Consider the following 27,927-nt stretch of genomic DNA (forward strand, 5'->3'; position numbering starts at 1 on the left):
GCCATATGTTTAATAGAAAACTGAAACCGTTACCTCCATCTATGCTTAAGAAACCACATTTAAGAAACCACTACTAACACACTACACATTTAAGTGACTGCAGTGATTTGAATCTTTCTTCAGAACTGGGACTCTACTTGAAATACAAATGTATTTTTAAATAAACCAAAAACCTAAGCATTAGTTTGGCATTTCAGAACCCTGAACAGTTTTAAGGTAAATGGATTTTCTGGCTTCTTCTTCAGTATCTATCTTAACTATGGTTATGCAGTAAAGTCTTCCTTTTTTTGCAGTTCAGACACTGGGGTAGAAAAACTCAGCTTGTTACCTGAAAATATGTGCTGTAGCTCCATTAGATGGGCTTTTGGATTTTACATTTATTGGTACAGTAATAGGTTACAGCTGTGTTATAGGTAGCACTGTGAATCAGATTTATTGAAAAGTGAATTTTATACTAATTTTTCGTCATCTTTTAAATGTTAAATGACCTGTATAACATTGGAAATGACCACTAATGGATTCACTTGGTCTCTTTAAAATTAGACACACTTTGTGGCAGGGATTCGAATTTTGTTCACATGATACACCTGCTAATAACACATAGTGTTTGTATTGTTTGCATGTTCTCTCTGACTCTCTTTCTCTCTCTCTCCCGCCCATAACATCCAAACCATTCTATTATGTTCTCTTGTAGCCTTTCTGTAGTTAAGACTGAGACTTGCTTTCCATTTAAGCAATTTTGTCCCCCACTCTAAAATCATCAAAGGTTCTGTACATTTCAGATTTGCATGTGTGCTCCATGGCATATGTTGCTAAATTTGAGAATATTCATGGAAGTTCTTGAGAGATTTGAACTCTTGGGGGAAAACAAATGGGATTATTGTATTTTGAAAATTTTTCTAATACTTTTTTGCCACGTGTCTCACAAATGGTTTGTCTGAGAAATTTCATATGAAAGATCTTGGTTAAATATGATGCTCATACAAATTTTGAGATTGAAAGGCACAGTTGCCAAATGACTTAGATATGACAGAATGGTGAGCCTGGCTCTGGTTAATTTTTAAAAGGCTGGAGTCCTGAGCTTACTTTAAAGAAAGCCACTTGCCTTGTTTCTTCAAATGTGTAAACCAAGTTGTAGCAAGGTTTACCATACTGATTTATTTTTCACAAAATAAAATATTGTGAAACTATTTTCACTATGAGGTGTGGTGGCTAAATGGTTATGGTGCTCAACTACAAACCTGAAGGCTGTGAGTTCAAGTCTCATTTGATCGCCTACTGAAATGCCACATCTAGTTTGCCCAGTTGCAAAATGTAGGTATCTGATCCATCAGATTAGGACAGTCAAAGATGGTCAGATGTGATGCTGGCCACATCATTCTCTTATGTACTGTTGGCCATGAAACTGATGTGCCTTAACAATGCAGTCTAGTTGTTTCCCAGACCTGAAGAAGAACTCTGTGTGGCTTGAAAGCTTTTCTCTCACCAACGGAAGTTGGTCCAATAAAAGATATGACCTCATCCACCTTTTCTCTCATGTCTTAACCATGTCAGCCTGATGAGCCCTTGGCTCAAGGGGACTTTGACTACTCTCAGTAGCTGTGCTCTGACCTGATATTTGTAGTAGATTGGGGTAATAATGCAAAAAACTAATGCAAATAAATCAACTTCCACATTTTCTTTGGCTTTGTTTGCAACCTTTTCTTCACATGATCAAATATTACCAACTATTTGCAGAAAGCAAATTTCAAAGTCATATATGCAGATATATATACAAGGAAATAGATGTTTGTGTTTTATCTGGATGTATTTCTTACGTTCATCTAGTCAGGAAACAGAAATACCCACATACAATTTACCTGTCTAATCAAAACTAACCAACACAGCTCAAATACTGGATATGAACTAAATGAAGAAACTGCTTATCAGTCCACAGAGTTGAGTGCAAAAATATCGATTCAGTCATTTAATAACAGATCTGCTATTAGTTTGCGCATACTCAGCAAGCAGTAAAATGCTAAATTAGCAAAATAAATTACTTATGATTATGAATTATTCACTTAGCTTAGTCACTCCCTCAGCTACCAGTAGCAAGATCTGCGATACTTGTTTCTAGGTTGCTCTTTCCACCAAAGGGCATCTGTCAGTGCAGTGTTTACTCCCCTCATATATCTGCTCTTGGCTTCAGGAGAAGCTATCACTAGAGGAATTTTCTCTTACACGTGGCATAGAGGGGTTATATGTGGCAACGTTTTTCTCCATGGCAGTGGCACAACTTTGATGTCAGGAAGAAGTTATGGGGATCAAGGAAAAATGAGTATTGAATCCATTACTTCTGTAAGCAACACTACAGAATTACCTTATTGAAAGGGAACTACAGAGCTTTGGTATTTACAGTCTTCTACCATATTTTACAAATGAACAGTGGGGAGGTGACAGCCCAGTGCTTCATCAGAATGCAGCATAGTTAGCTGGGCTACAACAGAAACTCCCATAGCACACCGGAAATCTGCTGCTTCATCCTGGCATTAGCACCTACAAAATTCTCAAGCCCACAGCCTTCATCCTGGCCATTGTTGAATTCTGCAGCCTTTTTGACTTTCCAGATGGCTTCTCCAAGTCACCTGACACATACTCTCCAGCTTCATTCGCTTTCATAGGTTTCATACCTTGATTTCTGTTACTAATCCAAGATTTGCTTTGTGGCATTTTTTTAAATTCACAGGTGCTGCTGTGGACCCTAGTAAAAGTTCACTTTGGCTCTTGCTGACTTACTACCATCTGCATTAGGTCCAGTGATCTGATCAGCAGGAGGGAGCAATGGGAAGCTGACTCTGGAAGCCTGCTGAATAAGGGATTATGTAAAACTCCTAAATTCTGTAAGGTTCCATAGGTTTCCCTGTCTCCCAGTACCCCACAGAATTGCCTGGTCCCTCAGTCCCTGCGACTTTGGTATAGTCCACATCAGGCCCATGGCTTCTGCTCACTTCCCCTTGCCCCCATGTAAATGTTATAGTTTCATGATCTGGACTTTGTATGCTAGACTTTGTGTACAGTGTTGTAGCCATGTTAGTCCCAGGATATTAGAGACAAAAGGTTGGTGAGGTAATCTTTTATTGGAGCAATTTCTGTTGGTAAGAGAGACAAGCTTTCAAGCTTATTCAGAACTCTTCTTCAGGTCTGGGTCAGATCTTCTTCAGGCTTTGGTAGTTTGTGAACCTTAATGAACAGTGGAGAGTAATTATACTTAATATTTTTCAATAAAACAAGATATTGGTAAGCTATTTCTCATTCTGCTAAGGCATGCTAGTTTTTGTGAACGAAGAGATGAACCTATTCACGTTGAAATTGTGCATTCAAGATTTTTGTAGCTTTTCTTGAGGCATTGGTCCTGGAGCAGAGTTAAGGTTGTTATGGTACCTTAGCTAATAACTTTGGTGCATTCATATATATATATATTTTTAACCTCTGAATTTAATAGGTCTGTGATGTTTGGGTTTTTTGATAACTACTGTGCTCTTTTAAGATCACCACCCTCTCCCCCTTTAAATTACTGATTTGTACTCTTACCTTTAACTCCATCTTTACTGAGTTTTGTCTTGAAATATACTAATTTAATACAGGTTCAGATCTTGATCACAGAATAAGCAAAATTGAAATGAAATTACTGTATTTGGAAGTGCAAAATAAAGCTTAACATTATTTATTAATTGTAGTAATATCAATATCATTTGAGGGTGTAGATATCACATGAGATAGAAGTGTAGTCTTAAATTTGAGACCTTCCTATATCTTATTTCAGAGATAACAGAAAATATTCCAATATTTATGCCTGGCAGACTAGTTGAAACAGTAAACACTGCAGTTTAAAGGATTATTGGGGCCTCTAAATGGAAGAGCAAGGCCAAAAACTTGGCATTAAAATATTAAATATAGTCATTTTAATATCATAGGGATTAGAGGGAAGACTCATGAGTTAGACGGGTAGTTTTAAATCCGAGGTCATCTTGTATCATATTTCAGAGATAACCTAACATGTTCCAATGTTTATGCAAGGCAGACAAGCTGAAACAGTAAACGCGGCAGTTTAAAGGATTATTGGGGACCTGTGGGTGGAAAAGCAAGGATAAAAACGAACAAATGTAATTAGTCACTGGGTCATTTGTGGGTTGGGAAGAACCTGAATGTCTGATAAGATACTTGAAAAATGGACATTGAAGGAGCATTTCTTCTGTTTTTAAAAAGGAAATGTCCCACTGTAAGATCTAATATAAATTTTTGAATGTATAATATATATTCAATTCTAGGTTATCATCTACAAGACATCATTCAATGCACTTTTTGTTTTGATTCTACATAAAGTAAGATTGGCTTCAGCCTTAAATGAGAAAATTGTATCTATTTAAATTGGTTTAGAAACTAATTTAGTGAAATTGGTACAACCCCCTTATGTGGACACACTTTTTAAACTATAGACTGTGAATTGAAGGATAGCAAATATTGTATCTATATTTAATGAAGGCTCTTGGGGGAGATCCAGGGAATTATAGACCAGTAAGCTTTATTATTTATTTATTTGTTTGCATTACTGTAGTTGCTAGGAGCCGTGGCCATGGATCAATACTTGGCAAATTGGTTGAAATTATAATTAAAAAGAGAATAAAAAAACATATAGAATATCATGATAAGGGAGGGTCTACCAGCAAGGTTTCTGCAGAGGAAAATAGTGAGTAAAGGAAAATTGTTTGACATAATTTAGACTTCCAAAAGGTCTTTGACAAGGTCCCACACAAGAGGCTACTAAAGAAGCCAAGTGACTATAGAGTGTGGGAAACAAATTATTGCAATGGACCAGAAACTGGCTAGGGGAGACAAAGCAAAGAGTAGGATTAAATGGTCAGTTTTCATTGTGACAAAAGGTTAACAGTATGATGCCCCAAGGTTCCATACTAGATCATTTGTTGTTTATTATTTTTATTAATCTAGAAACTAGGGTGAGCAAGAAGTAAAATTTGCAGGTAAAGTACATTTCCCCACTTCTACATCCCCTATATCCTATTCACACTTCCTCTTCTCTGCCCCTTTCTCTTCTACTCTCATCTTCCACCCACATTCCCATTTCTCTCTTTCTCTGTAATCCCAGAAGACTTTGATAATGTTCCAGAATTTTAGAACAATAGGTAGCTGTCAAGACCATTCCTGTGAAACTGGCTTGTCAAGCTTGAACCCTTCCTATTCTTAAATAGCTAGTTGGAGTATGCCTGTAAACTAAAACTAAATGCTTAAAGAACTGCATCTCTGAAATGTGGTATTGTGAAAACTTAGTATTGCCAAGAACATTTGCACCAAAAAATTTCAAGACTGGGGAAAATATAATTTTGTTTATTTAAGGAGCATATGCATATGATTAATGCTACACTTTCCTAATTGTCAACTTCATGCTTTTAAAATACACATCCCATTTTGGAAATAAAGTGGACTGATTTAAAAATTAGAGATGTGTAGAAAATATAGATTAATTCTTAATTATGAACTCTCAACCAACATTTTCGTTTCCTTGAACAAGTCATTAGAGGATATTTTAGCAAGATGACGAAGTATGTTATTGGTAGCAGAATGCTAATAGAAAATACAAGCTTTTAGTTCCAAATGCATTTCAGTTTATTAATTTTGAGAAATTCTTTAACCTTTTTGAGAACATTTTAGATTTCCTGCTTGAAATGTAATGAGATCAGTGACTGGTTAAATGAACAGTACAAAAGCAAGGTATTAGAAAAAACACATTTTCCAGTGCTCCCTATCTTTTGTGCCCTTTTACTCTGTTTAAATGTTACATATGAATATGATTAAATTCCATCTGTTAACTGCATAACACTTCATGAAATATTTATATGTAACTTTTTGTCTTGTTTTTCTTTAAGTGAATGAATTTTTAGTGTTTGAAGGCCCCATTCTGCTGGATATGCGTATTAAGCATCTAATGAAAGCAAAGCAATTGACTCAAGCAACTTCCCTGGCAAAGCTGTGCTCTGACCACCCAGAAATCAGCACCAAAGGCAATTTTAAGCAAACCTACCTGGTCTGTCTTTGTTCAGGATCACCAAATGAAAAGCTAATGGAGGAGGTGAGTAAACGTTACTTTTAGTTTGTGATTTTTTTTTCTATGGGAATGGCAGAATTTATGATTACATTGGCTTTCCTATAGAAAAGAAGTCCCTTGCTTAAAAACAGTATATAAAATGTAGTATGCAACTTGGTATTTTTTTATTTTATTTATTTTTTTAATAGAAAGAAATATGGTCTTAAAGCCAGCATACAGATTCAGTTCCAGGCTCTGCCACAGCTTTCCTGTGGGTGAATGCACAAGATACTTGAACTCTCTGTTCTTCAGTCCTCATCTGTAAAATGGGGAAAATGATAATCGCTTTCTTCCATTCTTTTTCTTCTTGTTTGTTTTAATTGTAAGCTCTTCAGAGATGAGACTTTCTTATTATGTTTCTGTATACTACTTAGTACAGCAGGGCTTCAGTCTCAGTTAGACCCCTCTGTTTCTCATTTATAAATTATGATAATAGAGACCATCTTCATTTTTTGTAATGTGTGACAGGAATATATACTTTATTCATTAGAATATCTGCAGTTACTTAATTTTTAACTTGTATTTTCCATCCTGCTGGCCAATTTTGGTAATGGTTCTGCAGTTGTGAGTATATGTATTTTAGTAATGTTCACTAGGCTTTAACTCACTTGATTGAAGTGGCTATTCTCAAGTAAAGTCACTTGTGGAACAGTTTTACCTGGTACATACAAGGATTACAGTAAAATGATTACATCTGGCCCCTTTTTTAAATATTATTTGTTTCTATTATTTTTGATTATATGTCACGTTAGTCTTCTGTTTCAAAATCTTTACAATTTTCTTGCATCTCTTCCTTCACATTTTCTTCTAGTCACTTACTATTGGTTTTAAATTTCCTTTTTAAAAAAACAAAACAAAAAACCTTACAAATTTATGCAAAATTCATTATAATTAGAATAATTTGTAAATCTTCAGAGAAACAATTTGTATTATGACTTAGTTACTGTAAACGTCTGTCAGATAAATATTTCACAGTCGGGTTCCTTTAAAACCTTATTCCAAGTTTAACACTAGGTTATTTACAAGTTATCAAAAGTTCTTTCAGTGACCTGTCCTTTATTATAGGCATGGCTGGTCGCACCGCCTATTGTTAAGGTTGTCTGTCAGACCCTGCTGTCTGTTACTTATATGCCAAACCTTAACCATTTGGGCTGAAATTTTCTATACTGGGTGTCTGTCTCAGGCTGACATTTTTTTGGAAGATGTTAGCCAGAAGTATTCAGACGTTTTTAGGAAAGAGACTAGAAAAAAATGTTCTGCATGTGTTTAAAAATTCTGGAAGCCTCTAGTGCCCCCATGCTTTGGAACAAAGACGTGAAATATGGCAGAGAGGTGGCCCTCGTGTCAGGGATTCTTAGATTTTAAGGCCATAAGGGACCATTAGATCATCTAGTCTGACCTCTTCTTTTATAACACAAGTCAGACGGTTTTATTGTTACCCATATATTGAACCCCATAAATTGTGTTTGGTCAAAGAATATCTTCCAGAAAGGCACCCAGTCTTTATCTGATGACATCAATAGATGGAGAATCCACCCCTACTTGGTTCTGTGGTTAATCAACCTCACTGTTACAAAGGTGTGCTTTATTTCTAAATAGAATTCATCTAGCTTCAGCTTCCCACCATTGGTTCTTGTTCTTCTGCCTGTCTCAGCTAAATTAAAGAGACTTTCTACCGATATTTTCTCCCCTTAATCAAGTTAGTGACTCAGAGAGGCAGTTCTCCTCAAAACTGAGGAAGTGTTATATTCTTCAATAATTAGAGTGGAAAAATCAGCAAACGTTGATATTTATACCAGTATTTGATACTGATCAGAGAGAAAATGAAGAAAATCTGAGATTTACATAACTTGACTATTTATAAAGGAAAAAGACACAGCCTGAGGGTTTTTATAATAATAGTTGGTATTTAGAGAAATAAGCAATATTTTGCAGATAATATGTTCTTATTCTATAAAGAGAGAGAATTGAATCAAAATCAGAGGGGATTGTATATCAAAATCTGAGGTAAATGAGGAAAAAGGAAAAAAAATGAGGGATGGTACAGGCAATATTAGTTTATTGGAGAAGGAAAAAGTACAAGATCAGAGGGGATTATATTGCCCTAGTACAGTAGTTTTCAACCTTTTTTTGTTTGTGGACTTCTAAAATATTTCGAAATGAGGTGCAGACCCCTTTGGAAATTCAACCTGTGGTCTGCTGACCCCTACCATAGAAGTCTTAAGATGAAAAGTGACTCCACGGAATTCAACTATAAAATGTTGCATGTGCTCAGCACGGCATTTGACGAAGCGTGAGAAAGGGTGCTAAACTGGGATTCTGCGGTAACAACAACACTTCCGGGGTTTGACCTGTAGAAGTGGGGGTGTTGACATACTGTTGATTGATCAGAAAAACAGAATACTTTTCTGGGATCCAAAACTTTATTTTCATAGTCAACTTTCACGGACCCCTTAGACATAGTGGGGTCCACAGACCACAGGTTGAAAACCACTGCCCTGTTAGATTAGGATATAATCACTGTTCAGTAATAGAGAACCCTGCCTCATTCAGTCCTTTTTTTAAACTAGACAAAGCTGATGGATCAACATGTCACTATCACCACTTTAATATTGGGGAGATTTACCTATCTATGTGGAATCCAAAGGGATCCCACAGTTTGTCTCAGGGTGGAGAGGGGGCAGTAATGTGATTAGACTTTTAAATGACAAATAACTACTCTAAAAAAACACTCTCCCTTCTTCTCTGTCACCCTCTCAGACACTGTGGTAAATACCTCTAAGTACGTCTACTTCAGCTACGCTATTTTCATAGCTAAAGTTGTATAACTTAGACCAACTTAGCTCGCCCCTCCCCCCCCCCCCAAGTGTAGACCAGGCCTCAGTCCAGGCTCTAGGAACAAAATGGAGAAGGCAGGAGCATCTGACCTAGGAAGCTCGATCTTAGAGGCTAGTATCCTGAACAAACAGAGAGTAACCTCTTCTAGCTCAGCAATAACTAGAACCCTCTGGAGACGGTAGTTAATGAAACCACCTTCCTGTGCTCTCTCTCACCCACTGCCAGAGGACAGAAGGGCAGATGCTGATCTCATTTGCCCCTTTCTGGAGTTGCTCCCTGCTGTCTGTCCCTTGCAGTGATTCTGGATTGTCACAAGGCCCTGGTCTACACTGGGGTAGGATCGATGTAAGTTATGCAACTTCTGCTACTTGAATAACATAGCTGAAGTCGAAATACTTAGATTCACTTACCATAGTGTTTCCACTGCAGTGAGTCGACTGCTGCCGCTCCCCCGTCGATTTTGCGCCTCTCGCGGTGCTGGAGTACAGGAATTGACAGGAGAGCTCTCGGGGGGTCAATTTATCACGTCTAAACTAGATGCAATAAATCGATCCCCGCTAGATCGATCGCTGCCTGCTGATCCAGCGGGTAGTGAAGACGTACCCTAAGATATTAATTTGACCCAGAAACATGACACAGGAGGGATGAGGCCACACCTTTTTAGTAATGTTAGCCCCATCTATTCAACATTCAGGAGTCAGACCCCAAAAATCATGAGTTTGTCTTTATAAATCATAATGTTTTAAATAATAAATTGGTGCCCCATACTCGTATCTCTAGTCACCCCCTCAATCTTCTTCTGCCCACCCCCCACAATCCTCATTGATCCCCCTCCACAATCTCCTCTTCAGCTTCCTTTCAGCTTCTCACCTACCTCAAACACCCCATATTTCATTGTTCTATCACTAATCATGGAGTAGCTTGTTTTCAGCTTAATTGAAAACACTGGGGCAGGTCATCTGAGGTGGATGGACATCCCCAAATTTGGCCAAATTATAATGCTTTGAAATATTGCAGTTCATACACACTCAGTAAAGACTTCTTAGATTTTAGCAGCTAAATTCCAAGAAGAATCATGCTCCATTGGGCATGTTCTAGCTTGGAGCTGAGGAGGACTTTCTCCAGATGCATCTCTGTGCTGCTGCAGGCCATGGTGGGTCTAGGCACCAGAACTGAAATCTGTCTTTCCTGTACTCTCAATAATCCCCCTGCTGGGCTCAGAGTGCAGAGGAGAGAGCTATCTGGTTGAAATATAGAGGGGGACAGTAGCCAGACCTGGGGTGCAGTGGTGGTGCGGAGAATAGAAGAAAACTGAGAGTTTGCTAGGCAGGAGAACTGGGTCTGGGAGTGGGGAAGCAAGACTAAGATTGGATGAAGAGTTGGAGGGGGGGAACTGGGATTGAGAACCAGTGGGGAAGGGAGACGCATCTGATATACTGTGGGGGAAAAACTGGGCACCAAAATTAGTGAATACTTTTGACTTTAATCGCTCTGTGCTTCTACTCCCTATCCATCCTGTGCAAAATTTTAGACTGTGAAAAATGAGGAACACACAAATAGTGAGCACCTTCTAAAAAGGTTGATTTGAATGACTTGCTGGGTATATCACAGGGACTGTGTGGCAGAGGCAGGAATTGAATCTAGTTCTCCAGGACAGCATTCAGCTGCCTTAAATAGGAGATGTTCCTTTCTCTTCCTGAAATCCCCTGCCTCACTTCACTACACTACACACTATCTAGCTTCTGCAACATATAAAAACAACATTCTCCTTCACTACACAACCCTGCTCCACCCCCAGAGCAGGTATGTCCTGTGCACTGCATGAGACAGGAATCCAGTGGAAAAACAGTATATGATTATATTAAACTCAGTATCATAATTCACATGCACGAGCAAACTTAATACTGACTTTTTCTAACTTTTGAGTCCTTGACTTTGCAACTTTAATAGTGTTCTTTTAACATTGTGTTTTGTTTTTAATATTTGTAATCTTCCTGAATCCTAAAACCTTTCAAAAATGACATGCAGGCATATGTAGAACAGCTGTGTGGTGGACTTCTGAACCCAAAGGGAAAACTGGTTGCCAATAGGATACTGCAGTAGGAGAAATGGGAAGTATTGGCCAATGACACAAACTCCAACTCAATTACAAGTGCTGTGAGATTCTTAATTTTCATTTACAGGACCTAAACAAAGGAACTTCATACTATTCTATTTGTCTGCCTCAGAAAGATGAAGGATTCAAACCAGTGATTTGAGTGGATCTAGGTATTTCAAACATGATGCTTGGTCCATATAAACCTTTTTCTCGATCCTCTCTGAGAACTTAAAAGAAACTGAACTATTGAAAGGGTGAACTTCAAAAAAAATATAAATAACTTGTAGGTTATCATTCAAATAGTCACAAACTGAAAGATCTGAAAATAATTATATTTTAGGGACTGTTTTACTCAGCAAGGCTGTAGTTTTAAATAGATAAGGCATTTTTTAGATACTAATGCTACTAAATCAAATTCCTATTTCCTTGTTATGCAAAGTGCTAAACTGCCTGCTACCTTTGGATGGGTCTTCTGTTTCTCGTTTTATGCTATAGTGCTTTGTGGATTTTCTGATAATTTCTCGGGAAATTTCTAGCAGCATTGTTTGAACAATTAACATAGGACCATTGAGTTCTTCTGTTAGATATTTGTAATCTCAGTGGTTTGATCAGCAGTGGATCTCATGTTTGTCACAAATCTGTGTTTGGATGGTACTCTGTTCAGATTTAAGTAGTGGTGGATCATAACAGTAGAATCTAAATCCTAGCATTCCCTAACTTTTAAGAGCTTGACTTCACAACCTAAATAATTTATTATTTTCGCACATGACAATTACACATTCCCCGTTTTGTCTGGTACATGTTTCAGATTTACAAGTACATGTTGCAGTAGCCAAACTTTCCATACTAATATGGGTAGTACATCTTACATTTGGAACACTTGTTCTAATAAACAGGATATTATGCTATATGTTAAGCAACTAAATTATCCACTCACTATACTAAATTTTCCACTCTTAATAAAAATTACACATTTAATATTATTATTACAAATTATTCTTAAAGCTTGCTAGGGGTTTGGTTTACTTGACAATAGGCCTTTACTTAGCAATAGGCCCTTTGGCCTAATGGTGAACACTAACCATACTACAAATAGCAGTCTGAGTTTCCCATCAAAATATAGGAAGTAAACATTATTTGTCTATAACCCCCAGCTTTAAATAATAAAAATACCAAAAAGAATGTAACAAATATGCTAGGAAAACATTCAGTTGATCTACCTTCAGTAAACAGGTTATTTTGTCCGTTATCTTTGATTTTATGGAAGATATAGTGATACTCCTATATTAACCTTCGCATCCTTTCATGATCGATGCTCCTGTTAAAGCAGCAATAACATCGCTGATTTTAGTAAATTGAGTGGGATGGGGAATCTGAGTTAATAGTAAGTAAGTCTTTTTGTATAGCAGTCAGGCTGTAATATAAAGTTTATTAAAACAACTCATTAATTATACTGATATGTATGGAGAGAGAGATACACATTACTGTTAGTATATGTGTAGCTTTATATTAATTATGAATAATGTGCTTTAAGATCTTTGGATGAATGGTACTGTAGACACGTAAACATTAAGTCTTACAACGTCTTTCAGGTACATGCTTATAACCATTTTACTGGTGTACAACTTTCCTTTTACTTGTCGCAGATCCAGTATTTGACATGCTTGTTCTATCCAGAAGCTCTTGAATTGCTTTAAGTAATTAACTGAAAAATAAAAAGTTTGAAAATGTTAAGGAAATTCCTTATTCCTGCTTTCCCACAGAGCACTATATTACCACATGCTTGAAAACAAAACCATTTTGTCAGTCTTCAGTGATCTTGTATTTTTCCTCTCCAGATTGCAGCAGTAGATTGCAAAGATGCCCTGGAAATGATCTGTAACCTAGAGTCTGATGGAGATGAAAAAAGTGCTCTAATTTTATGTGCGGCATTTTTATCTCGTCAACTACAGCAAGGAGAGATGTACTGTGCCTGGTGAGTTAGAATTTCTTTTCGTTTGTTTCTAAGAGTAAAACTGGATCATTTAGCACTTTAATAATCTATTGGAGGGAGTAGGGCTTGTCAACCTTTTTTGAAAAAACAAAAGAAAAAGCTTAATATAAAATTAATGCTTTTCTAATAACCCATAATAATTAACATCATTACCTTACAATTCTTTGTTTCAAAAGCCATATTGTGGATCAGGCATCAGCAGATGATGAGTGCTGAGTCACTTCACTTGACAATAAATTAACTGTATTACATTGTGGAAACAAATAATTTTACATCTGTTAGGCAGGTCGTCAGCGCTGTAATGAAAACTCTCAATTTTAGACAATTCTGTTGTGTGGAAGAGCACTTTTCATACAAGTCACCTACTTCTTTCTGCCTATATTAAAAAATGCAGAAATCATTTCATGTGAAAACCTTCCAGCAAGATCTCTCCACAGTCGGATTGAAGCCACGTGCTAGTTTAGCAGCATTTGGTAGTTAAAACAAGCTTTCACTGGGCATCCAGGGCAACTGGCAGGCCTCACTGGGAGGCAGCTGACCCACTAGAACTTTAACTTCAGTCTGGTAAAGTGGATAATTTTGCTGGTTTGGTCCCAGTCCTCCTCCGGGATTTGCAGTGCTGACTCCTGTATCTGTGAAGTATCATTTGAAAGTAATGGGACATAGAAGAGCGCAGGGCTTTGCAGTAACGGATCCTGCTGTAGGCTTGGGGCCAATCTTTGTGTATCATTCCACTGGTTATCTAAAACACTCTTGACATTTACACCTTCAGATTTGATGTTTTCTACTTTATTTTGTTATGAAGAAGCAGTCTGGCCTCCATATTTTTATTTAGTTTGTTACGCTTATGCTTTTAATTAACTTTATAATGCTAGCTTTCAGAGTAATTAAATATAATAAAGAAATAATGTGTACATAAAGTCTATGCATTAACATAGAATCATAAATATGTAGGGCTGGAAGGGACCGCAAGAGGTCATCTAGTCCATCCACCCATGCCGAGGCAGGATTAGATATACCTAAACCATCCCAACAGGTATTTGTCTAACTTGTTCTTAAAAACCTCCTTTGGCAACCTGTTCCATTACTTAACTACCATTATAGTTAGCAAGTTTTTCCTAATATCTAACCAAAATCTCCCTTGCTGCAGATTAGGCCCATTATTTCTTGTCTGACGTTCAGTGGACATGGAGAACAATGGATCACCCATTTCTTTATAACAGCCCTTAACATATTTGAAGACTTAACCAGGTTCCCTCTGTCATCTTTTCTCAAGACTAAACATAGGTTAAAAAACAGGGTTTCTTCATAGTTCAGGTTTTCTAAACCTTTTATCATTTTGGTTGTTCTCCTCTGGACTCTCTCTCCAGTTTGTCAACATCTTTCTTCAAATGTGGCACCCAAAACTGGACACAGTTTTCCTGCTGAGGCCTCACCATGTCAAGTAGAGCAGAACAATTACCTCCTGTGTCTTACATCTGATACTCCTATTAATACACTCCAGAAAGGATGAACCATGATCTTCTATAAAAGAAAGTATGAATTGTTAGGTTTTTTAGAGAGGCAGCATAAATCCTGTTTTCATCCTTCATATTTTTTTAAAAGAACTCCAAATTGATCAAATATAGTGGTTGTGTTAGTACTGCCATTTATATTTTATTCTTTCTTTTAAAACTCTCTATTTCCAGGGAATTGACTCTCTTCTGGAGCAAACTGCAGCAAAGGGTAGAGCCTTCTGTACAAGTGTATCTAGAGAGGTGTCGTCAACTTTCGGTGTTAACTAAGACGGTTTATCATATATTCTTCCTGATTAAAGTAATTAATTCAGAGGTAAGGATACTATAGAAGGTGAATTTTCATGGCCTTTTGAATGGAACATCAGATCAGGATTTGAAAATATTCTGGATATCTGTTAGGAAGTACATTAAACCTTCGAGACCTAAGCCTTGCTTACTTATGCAAGTTGTGCCGATTTAAGTAAATCGGTGTATAAACTGATGCAATTACATCACTGGATCCCCCTTTTGGTAGACTTTCTTAAATCACTTGGTAAGGAATTCACTTAAGATGAAGCAATGTAAGACGCTCTTAAATTTACTTAAGAATGTCCACACAAAGGGTTGCAGTAACTAAACTGGTTAAATATAATTACAACTTTTCATTGTAGACATGAGGGGGAATAGAAGTTGCAACTCAGCAGCTGGGAGACAGGAGAGCTATAGCTGAGGGATACAGTCTCCTGTAACATTATTCTACGCTCCAAATGGCTTGACAAGTTACTTTAGTGAAGAGAGGAATGTAACGACCTGATATTCTTGATACTTCAAATATTAATGAAAATAAAATGGGAAAGAAAAAGATTTGAGGGGGAAAATTTGAGACTTTCTCTTAATGTTTTAAACAAGCTGGAAAAGGCAAAAAAAAACCCCAAAACCTGGTTGTTGCTTTATGATTCACCATTAAGGGTATGATTTTGCTTTGAGGGGGTAAGTTATGACTTGACTTGGAAGTATGTTGCTTTTTATGATTTTAGAATGGATTCTGTATCCTAAACTCAATCCGTATATCTGTTAACCTTGTATGTAGGGTCACCCATTGCTCCAAGTCTCCCCAACATCTTGCTTGTATTATTTAATGTTAATCACTTTAAGTCTTCTCTTCCCTTGAGTTTTTTGTTCTATAGGCTTTGGATCCATAGATAATTGTTTTAAGAGGAAAAACAAGTTGTTTTCAGTTAGTATATCCATTGGGACTATACTCACTCGTCCTCCACTTCTTCCTTCATTTGAGTTAATTTACTTTTTAAATTTGGATTGAGTAGAAACAACTTCTTGCATGAAGAGTTGTGGTCCAGACCTTGAGCCATGTGCATTATATGCCTAATGGTTTTCTTAAAAACAGGAAGTCTTCACTGAAGGAGCTATGAATCAGTCTCCCTGGTAGTAGAAATTTAAGACTTAGGAATAGCACTGTTTATTCATAAATATTATAGCCTTTCTTCTTCTTTACGCTCTTTGGCAGTGTAGAGGGACCTTAAAGTGAAAATATAAATGTAACAGAATTATACAAATGTGGGGCTGCAAGAGACCTTGAGAAATCAAGTCCAGCCCCTGTGCCAAGGAAGCAGTAAGTAAACCTAAACCTCTCTGACAAGTGTTTATCCAGCCTGTTCTTAAAAACCTCAAATGCTGGGGATTCCACAGCATCTCTTGGAAGCCTATTCCAGAGCTTAATTAGCCTGGTGATTAGAAAGTTTCTAATAGCAAACCTAAATCTCCCTTGCTTCAAATTAAGCCTATTACTACTTGCCTACCTTCAGTGGATATGGAAAACGATTGATTATCATCCTCTTTATCATATTTGAAGACTGTTTTCAGGTCCCCCCTGAATCTTCTTTTCTCAAGACCAAACATGCCCAGTTTTTTTTTAAACATTTCCTCATAAGTCAGATTTTTCTAAACCTTTTGTCATTTTTGTTGCTCTCCTTTGGACTCTCTCTAGTTTGTCCACATCTTTCCTAAAGTTTGGCTCCCAGAACTGGACACAGTACTCCAGCTAAGGCCTCACCAGTGCCAAGCTGAGATGGACAGTTACCTCTTGTGTCTTGGATATAACACTCCTGTTAATACACCCTAGAATGATATTAACCTTTTTTGCAATTACATCATATTGTTGGCTCATATTCAATTTGTGATCCACTATAACCTCCAGATCCTTTTCAGCAGTATAACTACCTAGTCAGTTATTTCCCGTTTTGTGGTTCTTCATGTGATTTTTTTCATCAAGTGAAGTACTTTGCCCCAGGCTATTGAATTTCTTGTTGAACTCAGACCAATTCTTCAATTTGTCAGTTTTGTTTTTAATTCTAATCCTTTCCTCCAAAGTAATAGCATGCCTCCCCAGGTTGGTGTCCTCTACGGATTTCCACTCCATTATCCATAAATATTGGATAGTACTGGACCCAAAACTGATGCCTGCATGGCCCCACTACATATGCCCTTCCATATTGCATAAGTTCTCAAGGAAATAGCTGAAACAATCTAAACCATTAGCAATTATCTTTAAGTTCCCTAGGATGAATTTCATGACTTGAATACCTCTAACTTCCCTAAATATTCTCAAAAAGAAAAGGAGTACTTGTGGCACCTTAGAGACCTAACAAATTTATTTGCGCATAAGCTTTCTTGAGCTACAGCTCTCCATCGGATGCAGCCTTCTTGATGTTATCAGTTATTAGCTCTCCTTCCTTGCTAAGTAGAAGACTTACTTTCCTTTGTCTTTCTTTTCCTCCTAAGGTATTTAAAGAACCTCTTCTAATTGCCTTTTATGTCCCTTTCTAGGTGTAACTCATTTTGGTCCTTCGCTTTTTTGATTTTGTCCCTACATGCTTGTTCCTTTGTTTGGCACTCTTCCTTAGCAATTTGTCCATGTTTTATAGGATTCCTTTTTGATTCAGCAGTCACTAAAGAGGTCCTGATGGAGCCATGTTGGCCTCTTACTGTTTTTCCTTTGCATCAAGATAGTTTGCAGTTGTGCCTTTTAATAATATGTCCTTGAGAAACACCCCGCTCTCCTGACTCCTTATCCCTTAGATTTTCTTCCCATGGAACCTTATGTACCAGTTCTCTTAGTTTGTCTGGGGTTTTTTTTGTTTGTTTTTGCCATTGTGCTCTCCACTCCTTCTTTTCCTTAGACCTTTCCATGGTCACTTTCACCCAAATTACCTTCCACCTTCACAACAGTTTTTTCTGTGTTGGTCAGAATCAAGCATAAAATGACTGTCCTCCAGTTAAATCTTCCACTTTCTGAAACATAAAGTTGCCCCCAATACATTGCAATAACTTTTATTGGAAATGTTGTGTTTGCAAGTTTACTTTTCCAACAGTTGTCCAGGTAGTTAAAATCTGCCATTACTACCCAATCTTGTGCTGTGGATATTTGTGGTCTCTGTTCGAGAAATGCCTCATCCACCTTCTCTTTCTAATTTGGTAGTTCATAGTAGATCTCTACCAGGATGTCAGCCTTAATTTTTACCCATATTACCCATTTTTACCCTTTTTATCTTTAACCAGAGACTTTCAACTGGTCTGCCACTCACCTGATTCTCTCTCTCTCTCCCCACACGTGTATATACATTCTTGATATATAATGCAACACCTCTTCCCTTTTTGCCCTGCCTGTCATTCAATAAGCTATACCCCTCTATACCAATAGTCTAGTCAGGAGACTTATCCCACCAAGTCTCTGCCAGGGTGGTGTAAAGTGGCCTTAGTGTAAATGAGAATCAGGGTCCACTTTTCTAGAAAAAATTACCCACAGATGACCTTTTAGACACTTAGGTGAAACACTTAATTAATATATTTACTAATTTTTCATATACATATATTTATCAGAATGAATTGTGTTCTCAGTTTAAGATCAAGGTGGCTTTATAACTGTTACATTAGTCCCTTCAAAAATTTGGTTTTATATCTTAAATAAAAGATTTAACTATTTTGGTGTTGTGTGTACTGCTATAATTAGTGTAACTAGGAAGGTTAGAAGACTTATTGATTACCACACTTACCTTCTGCTTCTGTGACCAGAGTGAAATGAACCTGATATCAACAGAGTCTCTCTCAAAACTGTAACATATAATTTGTCATAATTGGTCACTTTTATTTGGGAAAGGTCCAGTACTTCATTAATACAAAGACTGAACTACTGTACTGTACTACTGTACACACTCCTAAAATAAGTGATCCTAACAGGGCAACATGGGGGAGCCTTCTGCATCTTTCACTTGTGTGTGAATTTTAAAAAGGCTGGTGTTCAAGTTCCTTCTCCAGGCTGGAGACCAAGTAACACAAACAAAGCACAATGTTCGGGGCTTTATTTCATTGTGGTGCACAGTTCTACAGTGTGAGCTACTAAGCTATCTTTTTTTTAAACTTAAAATGTGAATAATAAACACCTTATTATGATTTGTCTTTACAATTTCTTGAAATTCAGGATTGAACAATGAAAATTATCTTGAATTAACAAATGCATAAACAGTTCTAGTCAAATGACTTTTTAAAATTCGTGTCTTTATACTTTGCAGATTGAAGCTGCTGGACTTGCAACCTGCATTGAACTGTGTGTGAAAGCACTGCGCTTGGAATCCAGTGAAAACACAGATGTCAAGATATCCATTTGCAAGACTATCTCCTGTTTGTTGCCAGATGATTTGGAGGTTAAACGTGCTTGTCAATTAAGTGAATTTCTTCTTGAGCCAACTGTGGATGCATACTATGCTGTTGAAATGCTGTATAATCAGCCTGACCAGAAATATGATGAAGAGAATCTTCCAATACCAAATTCATTACGCTGTGAGCTCTTGCTTGTATTGAAAACTCAGTGGCCTTTTGATCCAGAATTCTGGGACTGGAAAACTCTGAAACGTCAGTGTCTTGCATTGATGGGAGAGGAGGCATCCATTGTATCCTCAATAGATGAGCTGAATGACAGTGAAGTATATGAGAAGGTCGAAGACTGCCAAGAAGAGAATAAAGAAACTTCTCTGAATGGTCTTGCTGGCAATTTCGATGAAGCTACAAGCCTGCTTAAAGGCATAAGAGATGAAAAGCAGAAAAAGAGAGAAATTAAAAAACTGAGAGAGAGGGGATTCATATCAGCTAGGTTTAGGAACTGGCAAGCCTACATGCAGTATTGCGTGTTATGTGACAAAGAATTTCTTGGTCATAGAATAGTTAGGCATGCACAGAAACACTATAAAGATGGAATTTACAGTTGCCCTATATGTGCACACAATTTTAATTCTAAAGAAACCTTTGTTCCTCATGTAACTCTACATGTTAAGAAGTCTAGTAAAGAGAGACTGGCTGCTATGAAACCACTGAGAAGATTGGGAAGACCTCCTAAAATAGCAACCACCAGTGAAAATCAGAAGTCTGATGCCATATCCAAGCAGGAACAACGACCCATTAAAAAGAATAGTCTTTATTCAGCAGACTTCATAGTGTTCAATGATAACGATGGTTCAGATGATGAAAATGATGACAAAGATAAACCTTATGTACCAGAGATAATACCAGTTCAAAAACCATTGCCTATTAATGAATTCACTTGTCCGGTAACCTTTTGTAAAAAAGGTTTTAAATACTTTAAAAATTTGATTGCACATGCAAAGGGGCATAAAGATAATGAAGAAGCAAAACGTTTTCTTGAAATGCAAAGCAAAAAAGTGATTTGCCAGTACTGTAGACGACATTTTGTAAGTGTTACTCACCTCAATGATCACTTACAAATGCACTGTGGCAGCAAGCCCTACATCTGCATACAGATGAAATGTAAGGCAGGTTTTAACAGTTATGCTGAGCTGTTAACTCATAGAAAAGAACATCAAGTCTTTAGAGCAAAGTGTATGTTTCCTAAATGTGGCAGAGTGTTTTCAGAAGCATATTTGCTCTATGATCATGAAGCACAACACTATAATACCTATACCTGCAAATTCACAGGCTGTGGAAAAGTTTACCGTTCTCAGAATGAACTAGAAAAACACAGTGAAGATCATAATAAGCAACCTGAAAAAGTGTTAGAGATTGAAGGCCAGACTAATCGATCTGATCTCATTCAGTCTTCAAAAGCTAATGAAAACCCTGAAGGGGTTACTGTAAAAAAGGAATTGATCTCTCCTCTAGACAGTAACACACGTAACTTTACTGAAGCAGAAAGTAATGTGTGGGATCAAATCAAAGTAGAATCAGCTGGGACTGAGAGAGCAAATAAATCAGCCAGCATACTGAGGCAAACTGATTCCCTATCTGTTGATGGTTTGGAGCACTCTGTCACTGGTCTGGTAAAGAAAGAAGCAACTATTAGAATCAGCAATATCAGGATGCCTATTCTTAGCCAGAAGGTCCGGGATAACTTTGTGAGAAGAGGAAAGTTAGCTTCTGCGGGCAGTAAAATAGATACCAGTAAATCTGTAGTCCGTCAGTTGTGTTCAGCAGCAGAAGATTCTTGCAGTGATTCTTGTCTTCCAGTTTTCCAGGGAAGAAAGGAGGAGGATTGTTTCAGTCAGTCCCAGAATATTCAAAACATTTCTGTAAATTCAGACACACCAAAAACAGAAGCTCTTGCATCAAAAAGCCTAGAAAGACAAGTAAGTAATATGACGCCTTTCAGCATGCAGAATCAGACAGGTTATCGAAACAACTTACCTGTTTCCAAACTTGAACATCAAGACAGTGTTAAGAGTGCAACTAATCCATTTAATTTGCCCCTGAAGACATTAGAGAGTATTATATTTCTTCCATCACAGTCCAGCCTAAGCAGTTCTTTAGTTCCAGCTGTACCACCAGCAGCACCAGTTCAAAAATTTAACTGTCAAGTTGAGGGGTGTACTCGAACCTACAACTCCTCACAAAGTATTGGCAAACATATGAAGGCAGCACACCCTGATCAATACGCTGCTTTTAAAATGCAACGTAAGAATAAGAAAACCAGAAAACCCAGCAATTTGCAAAATATGCCTACTGATGGAAAGATCGTGTATTTTTTGCCATCGCAAGTGGACAACACCAATAATGCTGCTTTTATATCACAAAACAAAACCAGTGTAAATGCTTCTTGCTCAAGTCAGTTGCAACATGTCTCAAATACGCTTTTCCCAACCCACTTAGAAACTTTGTCTAATCCAATGATACCTACAGTGGAAAGTGTCATAAATCCAGTCTGTATTAAAAGTGAACCTGAGAGTGTTTTATGTTCCCAAATAGAAAATCTATCCAGTACGGCTTTACCTTCACAATTGGAAGATCTGGCAAAAACAGTTATGCCTTTGAATATTGACAGTGGTTCAGATCCCTTTCTTCCTTTACCTGCCGAAAGCAATTCCATTTCTCTCTTTCCTTCACCAGCAGACCATGTCCCAAATTCAGTCTTCTCGCAGCTGGAAAACAATACAAATCATTTTTCATCACAACTAGAAGGAAACACTAGTTCTGTTTTTCCAAAGGAGGAAAGTGTTGATGAACCAATCTTTTCTTCTCGAGCAAATAGTGAAAATAACTTCAGTGAAACCACCTCCCAAGTTCCAGCTTCAGAAAAGGTAAAAAAGGATCGTGGACGGGGTCCAAATGGAAAAGAAAGGAAACCAAAACATAACAAGCGAGCAAAATGGCCAGCAATAATTAGAGATGGCAAATTTATCTGTAGTAGGTGTTTCAGAGTTTTTACTAATCCCAGATCACTTGGTGGTCACTTGTCTAAACGGTCTGTTTGTAAACCCATTGAGGGGTCAGAAATTTCTCCAGAAGCCCTGCAGACTAATGGACAATCTTCTCTACTAGCCAGTATGATTCTTTCCTCAAATGTAGGAAACTTGCAGCAACCCCAGGAGTCTACGTTCAATCCAGAAGCATGTTTTAAAGATCCATCATTCCTACAGTTGCTTGCAGCTGAAAACCGTTCAGCTGCTTTTTTACAGACCATGTTTCCACGGGCTAGTGTGGCTAACTTTAATACTAGTGTGAATGAGGAAGGAAATGAAATTATTAAACAAGCCTTGGAAACTGCAGGCATTCCAAGTACATTTGATAACACTGAAATGCTTCCACATATAGTTACAACTAGCTGTGTCACTGGTACAACTCAAATGAATGCAGCAGTTCTCTCCAATACAACTGTATCCCCTCTTTTGCAGACAGTATGCAACCCAAGTACCCTACTAACAAACCAAAACCGGGCCCTAAACAACAAAATTCCTTCATCGGATGACTGCAACAATTTGTCTGTTTTTGCAACCGATGATTTAATGCTAAAGACTATTGAAAATGGCTTGTGCTCTGGCTCACTTTCTAATTCTGTTGCAGCAGCACAGAATTTTGCAAGTAATAGTTCGCGAGTTTCAGTTATAAATAGTCCCAAGAATTCAGGATCAAGTACCTTGAATAAGAAGGGGAGCAGTGCTTCAAAGAGAAAGAAAAAAGCAGCTACTCCATTGCTTTCACCTAACTCTTCACAAAAATTAGTAGTAAATGATTTAACAGCAATGGGACTTCTAGCCAAAAGCATTGAAGGGAGTGTGCAAGTACCAACAGATAATTTTCAATCAAACTTACTGGCAAACTGTGAGTCTCAGATGTTGGTAGAAAATCTTACACAAAAACTAAATAATGTTGACAATCAGTTGTTCGTGCCCAGTGTCAAAGAGAACTTAAAAACTAATCTCGAGTCTCATGCAGCATTAGCTCCTTTAACAATAAAAACTGAAAATGGTGACTCCCAAATGATGACTCTGAATGCCTGTGCTCAGGGAAATTCTGATTTACAGATTTCAGAGGACAATGTTATTCAAAACTTTGAGAAAACCCTTGAAATAATTAAGACTGCTATGAATTCCCAAATATTTGAGGTAAAAAATGAAATTCAGGATTCTGTCATTGGGTCAACCAAGAATACACAAGTAAATACTACAGAACTCCCTCCAGCAAACTGTTCACAAAATATTAAGTTACCCAACCATACCCAGTTTGCAGTATGCACTAGGGATGTCATCACTGCAGAGAGTAACTCTTCTCAACCTGAAACTTCTCAAAAGGATGATGTTCAAGTGTTGGAAATTTTAGAGGGTTTGCAGAAACTGAGATTAGAAAATGATATATCCAGTCAGGTGTCTGATAGTGTGTCTCCGGGTCCTCCAGCAGATACACTAGCACCGCTGACTGCTGTTGCTGTTGTATCAACTGAGAGTACATCCCTGGCCCAGCCATCTTCAGAGACAAGTAATATTCAATTTAGTGACAAAGTCCACAAGCCTTTTGTGTGCCAGGACCAAGGCTGTGATTATAGTGCTATGACAAAGGATGCATTATTTAAACACTATGGCAAGGTACATCAATACACTGCAGAAATGATACTGGAAATCAAGAAGCATCAATTGAAGTATGCCCCATTTAAATGTGTTGTAACTACCTGTCCAAAAACATTTACAAGAAATTCGAATCTCCGAGCACACTGTCAGCTGGTTCATCACTTCACAACAGAGGAAATGGTAAAATTAAAAATAAAAAGACCTTATGGAAGACGATCTCATAATGAAGCTATAAACATAACCCAACGGCCTGCTGAAATAAAAAATCTGCAGACTCTAATAATGAAAAGTAAAAACGAACCTCGGTTGGTTAAAGGAATTGAAGTAAAGAAGGAGGCTGTCATACAACCTGTGAAAATCCCAGAAAAGCTAATCCCAGAAAAAAAAAATCCGGAAAAACTGGAAAAACCTCCACAGGTACTTACTGTTCCTCCAGAGCAATATAATGCAGTGTCTTTCAGTAATATACAAATACAGCCAAAAGTACGCAAAATTAGGAGGCATCGGAAAGAGAAAGAAGAAAGAAAACGCAGGAAACCAGTAACCAAATCTCTTGAGTTTCCTACTAGATATAGTCCTTACAGACCATACCGATGTGTCCATCAAGGCTGTTTTGCAGCTTTTACAATACAACAAAACCTGATTCTTCATTACCAGGCTGTTCACAAATCAGATTTGCCTGCCTTCCCTGTGGAGGTTGAAGAAGAAAGTGAACCAAGTAAAGAAGAATGTGATGAAATTGAAACCAAACAGACTGTGAAAGAATTCAGGTGTGAAGTGAGTGACTGCTCGAGAATATTTCAAGAGGTTACTAGTCTGATACAGCATTATATGAAGCTTCATGAGATGACTCCTGAGGAAATCGGAAGTATGAAATCAGCTGTGGACGTTGGAAGATTTCCATGTGATCAATCTCAGTGTAAATCTTCATTTACAGCCTATTTTAATTATATTCTACATCTTGAGACAGATCATGGAATTAAGATAAGGCCAAACAAAGTAGAAGAAGATGGCATATACAAGTGTGATTGTGAGGGTTGTGATCGTATGTACGCAACTAGATCAAACCTTCTAAGACACATTTTTAATAAACATAATGATAAGCATAAAGATCACTTAATAAGACCCAGGCGATTAACACCAGGTCAGGAAAATATTTCCAGCAAGGCAAACCAAGAGAAGCCAATAAAGTCTAAACATAAAGGAATGAAACACAATAGGTCAGGAAAGGAAGGAAACAGATTGTCGATAAAGACCAAACGAAAGAAAAATCTTAACTTGGAAAGCAAGAATACAAAAGGTGGGCAGATTCAAGAAAACAAGGATTATTCCCTGAAACGTGGAAAACATGTGTATTCGATAAAGGCTATAAATGATGCCTTATCTGAATGTACAAGCAGATTTGTAACTCAGTATCCTTGTATGATAAAAGGATGTTCCTCAGTTGTTACAAGTGAGAGTAATATAATTAGACATTATAAATGTCATAAGTTATCAAAGGCATTTACTTCACAACACAGAAATCTTCTTATTGTCTCAAAAAAACACTCAGTCTCACAAGTAAAGGAAGCATCCTCTGACCAAGAGGAAGCTAATAAAAAAAGTGATGTGAAAGAGTCTGATCCATGTTTGCCAGAGAGCAATGATGACGTGAGTAGCTCTGCATTACCACAAAGTGAAATTGAAAAAGGCGAGAAAGATGAAGTAGATGAACTGACAGAACTCTTTATTACAAAACTGATTAATGAGGATTGCACATGTGCTGAAAATCCAGCTAAGACCTCTTCCAGTGTAAATAGTAACTTTCAGGAAACTGTCTCCTGCCACTCAGAAAAGCAAAAATCTAATAATTTAAAGAGAGCAAATAAAGAAAAAAACCTCTCTCAGAATAAAAAGAGAAGACTTGAGAAACCTGAAGAAGTACTGGCAGTTGAATTAAGTAGCATGCGTAGGGAGGAAGAGACTGCTGTTGCTATTCAGACTGCTGAAGAGCAGCCCACAACTTTCGATTGGAGCTCATTTAAGCCTATGGGATTTGAAGTATCATTCCTCAAGTTCCTTGAAGAGTCTGCTGTGAAGCAAAAGAAAAATGCTGAGAGAGACTACCATAGTAGTGGAACCAAAAAAGGGTCTAATTCAAACTCAAAAAAATCCAATGAAAAGACCTCCTTGGCAAGTAGTAATGTTACATGGTCCTGTTCTGAAAGTGAAACCCTTGTACAGTTTGCCAACCCATCACAACTTCAGTGTAGTGATAAAGTAAAAATAGTTTTAGACAAGACTCTTAAAGACTGCACTGAGCTTGTGTTGAAGCAACTTCAGGAAATGAAACCTACTGTCAGTCTCAAAAAACTTGAAGGACATTGGGAGGATGATCCAGTTGCAAAAGAAATTCTTGTGGGTAATGAGGAAGGGGAATCACATTACTGATAACTGTGTTTTAAACATGACCTGTAATACATTTTTATTTTGAATAGGAAGCCATCAAGCATGCTAGTAATTGTGAAGCTTTTTTATTTTGTTGAAGTGATTTAACCTAGCAGAAACATGACATTAGTCATGTAAATTTCTTATTTGTTTTTATCCCTATGGGACTTGAGGAACAGAATCATTGCTTCAGTTTTGTAAATAGTTGATCAGAACTTCAACTTTCTATCAAATTGTCCTTTCCATTAACTAAATCTTTGTGAATTGTCTGTGATTGGTATCTTTCACCAGGTCACTTCTCATGTATAACAGTACTCTTTATTTGTAGATACATTTTTTGTATATATTTATTATTGTAAATCATTTGCTGCCACCAGCAGTCTGTAAGTCTAAACTATTAAATGACACATTTATATTCGGAATTTTAATTTGTAACTGAGCGATCAAGTTTTTAAAATTGTCCTTTAATCGTTTTAAATTAAGAAATTTTTGAACTAAACCTAGATAAATCTGCCATATCCAGTTTATTTTGCTTAAAGCGTTTATTTACAGGAAAGGAGCTGGATAAGATCACATTTCATATGTTCAACACATACTGACAGTTCTCATTTTTTGTAAATTTTAACATCCATTATCTTTGGATGGTATTCATATGTAGCTAAGTCATAAATTTAAATAGTTTTCCTATAACTACATTTTTCATTGCTTTTAATTGGATACAAAGCTATTATGATTCCATAATACGATGGAAATGTGAATAAAAATAGTTTGCTACATTGGAGATTTTAAACAGCATTTGGTATTGAAGAACCTGTTGTGAATGTGATAGAAAATTAGTAGTGTGGAGCAGTGTATATATTTGAGGTGGTGATTTGTGAAGTAGCCCAGTATTGCCTTAAATAAAATCACATTTCATTTCTTGTTTTATACATGTGATCTTATGAAGGTTATTTTTGTTTCTATAACTTAGATTGATGTATAGTTTAATTTTTTTGTGTGGAAAAAAAAAAAAAAGCTACTTCAGAAACAGAGGGATTTGGGGGAGGTTTGGTTTTTTGTTTTTTAAATAACAGCTTTATAAACAGGTTTATTTTGACCATACCAGTGTGGTATATCTATAAATATGAGTCCTCATGCCATGATATTTAAAACTGAGTAAGTGGAGCACTTTCTAAAAAGAAAGGTAGAGATTGTGAACTCTGAGACAAAATATCTGTACTCTACAGATGGCATAAGTTCCCTCTGCACTCACCTTTCCTCTTGCCACCTGTTTTTGGCAACTGTTTTGCCTACTCTGTATTTCCACACTGGAATGAGCCTTGGAAGCAGTGCCACTTGTCATAACTGGGATTTGTGAGATTGCTCTTTATGCTGTTAACTGCAGTAACAAGTATCTAATTTATTTAGTAACCAGAACAGTAAATACATTAGTGGGAGCTGTCATTATCCAAGAAAACTTAAAATGTTTTAAAACCATATATAATGTGGTAAACCCAGGACAAACAGCTACGGGGGTGGAGTAATTATTCCCAGGGGGTTAAAAGGCCCCTCCCTATCCACTGAGGAGAGGTAAC

At 37.2% G+C, this 27,927-nt stretch overlaps 1 protein-coding gene across 2 annotated transcripts in view; it reads left to right on the forward strand.

Moving 5' to 3' along the window:
- Nucleotides 1-27,282, forward strand: part of ZNF292 (zinc finger protein 292) — a 65,085-nt gene extending 37,803 nt beyond the window's left edge. Inside the window, exons 5-8 of one of the 2 annotated variants that reach the window (XM_038396119.2) lie at nucleotides 5,922-6,124; nucleotides 12,914-13,050; nucleotides 14,757-14,898; nucleotides 19,151-27,282. In XM_038396119.2, the coding sequence (XP_038252047.1) occupies nucleotides 5,922-6,124; nucleotides 12,914-13,050; nucleotides 14,757-14,898; nucleotides 19,151-26,356 (7,688 nt within the window). In that variant the 3' untranslated portion in view covers nucleotides 26,357-27,282. Of the gene's footprint in view, nucleotides 1-5,921; nucleotides 6,125-12,913; nucleotides 13,051-14,756; nucleotides 14,899-19,150 lie in introns of those variants that run through there. The other variant, XM_038396120.2, reaches the window with a different exon arrangement.
- Nucleotides 27,283-27,927: the final 645 nt, after the last annotated feature.

The sequence above is a fragment of the Dermochelys coriacea genome, chromosome 3 (genome assembly GCF_009764565.3).
Source record: "Dermochelys coriacea isolate rDerCor1 chromosome 3, rDerCor1.pri.v4, whole genome shotgun sequence".
In the NCBI taxonomy this organism is placed as follows: domain Eukaryota; kingdom Metazoa; phylum Chordata; order Testudines; family Dermochelyidae; genus Dermochelys; species Dermochelys coriacea.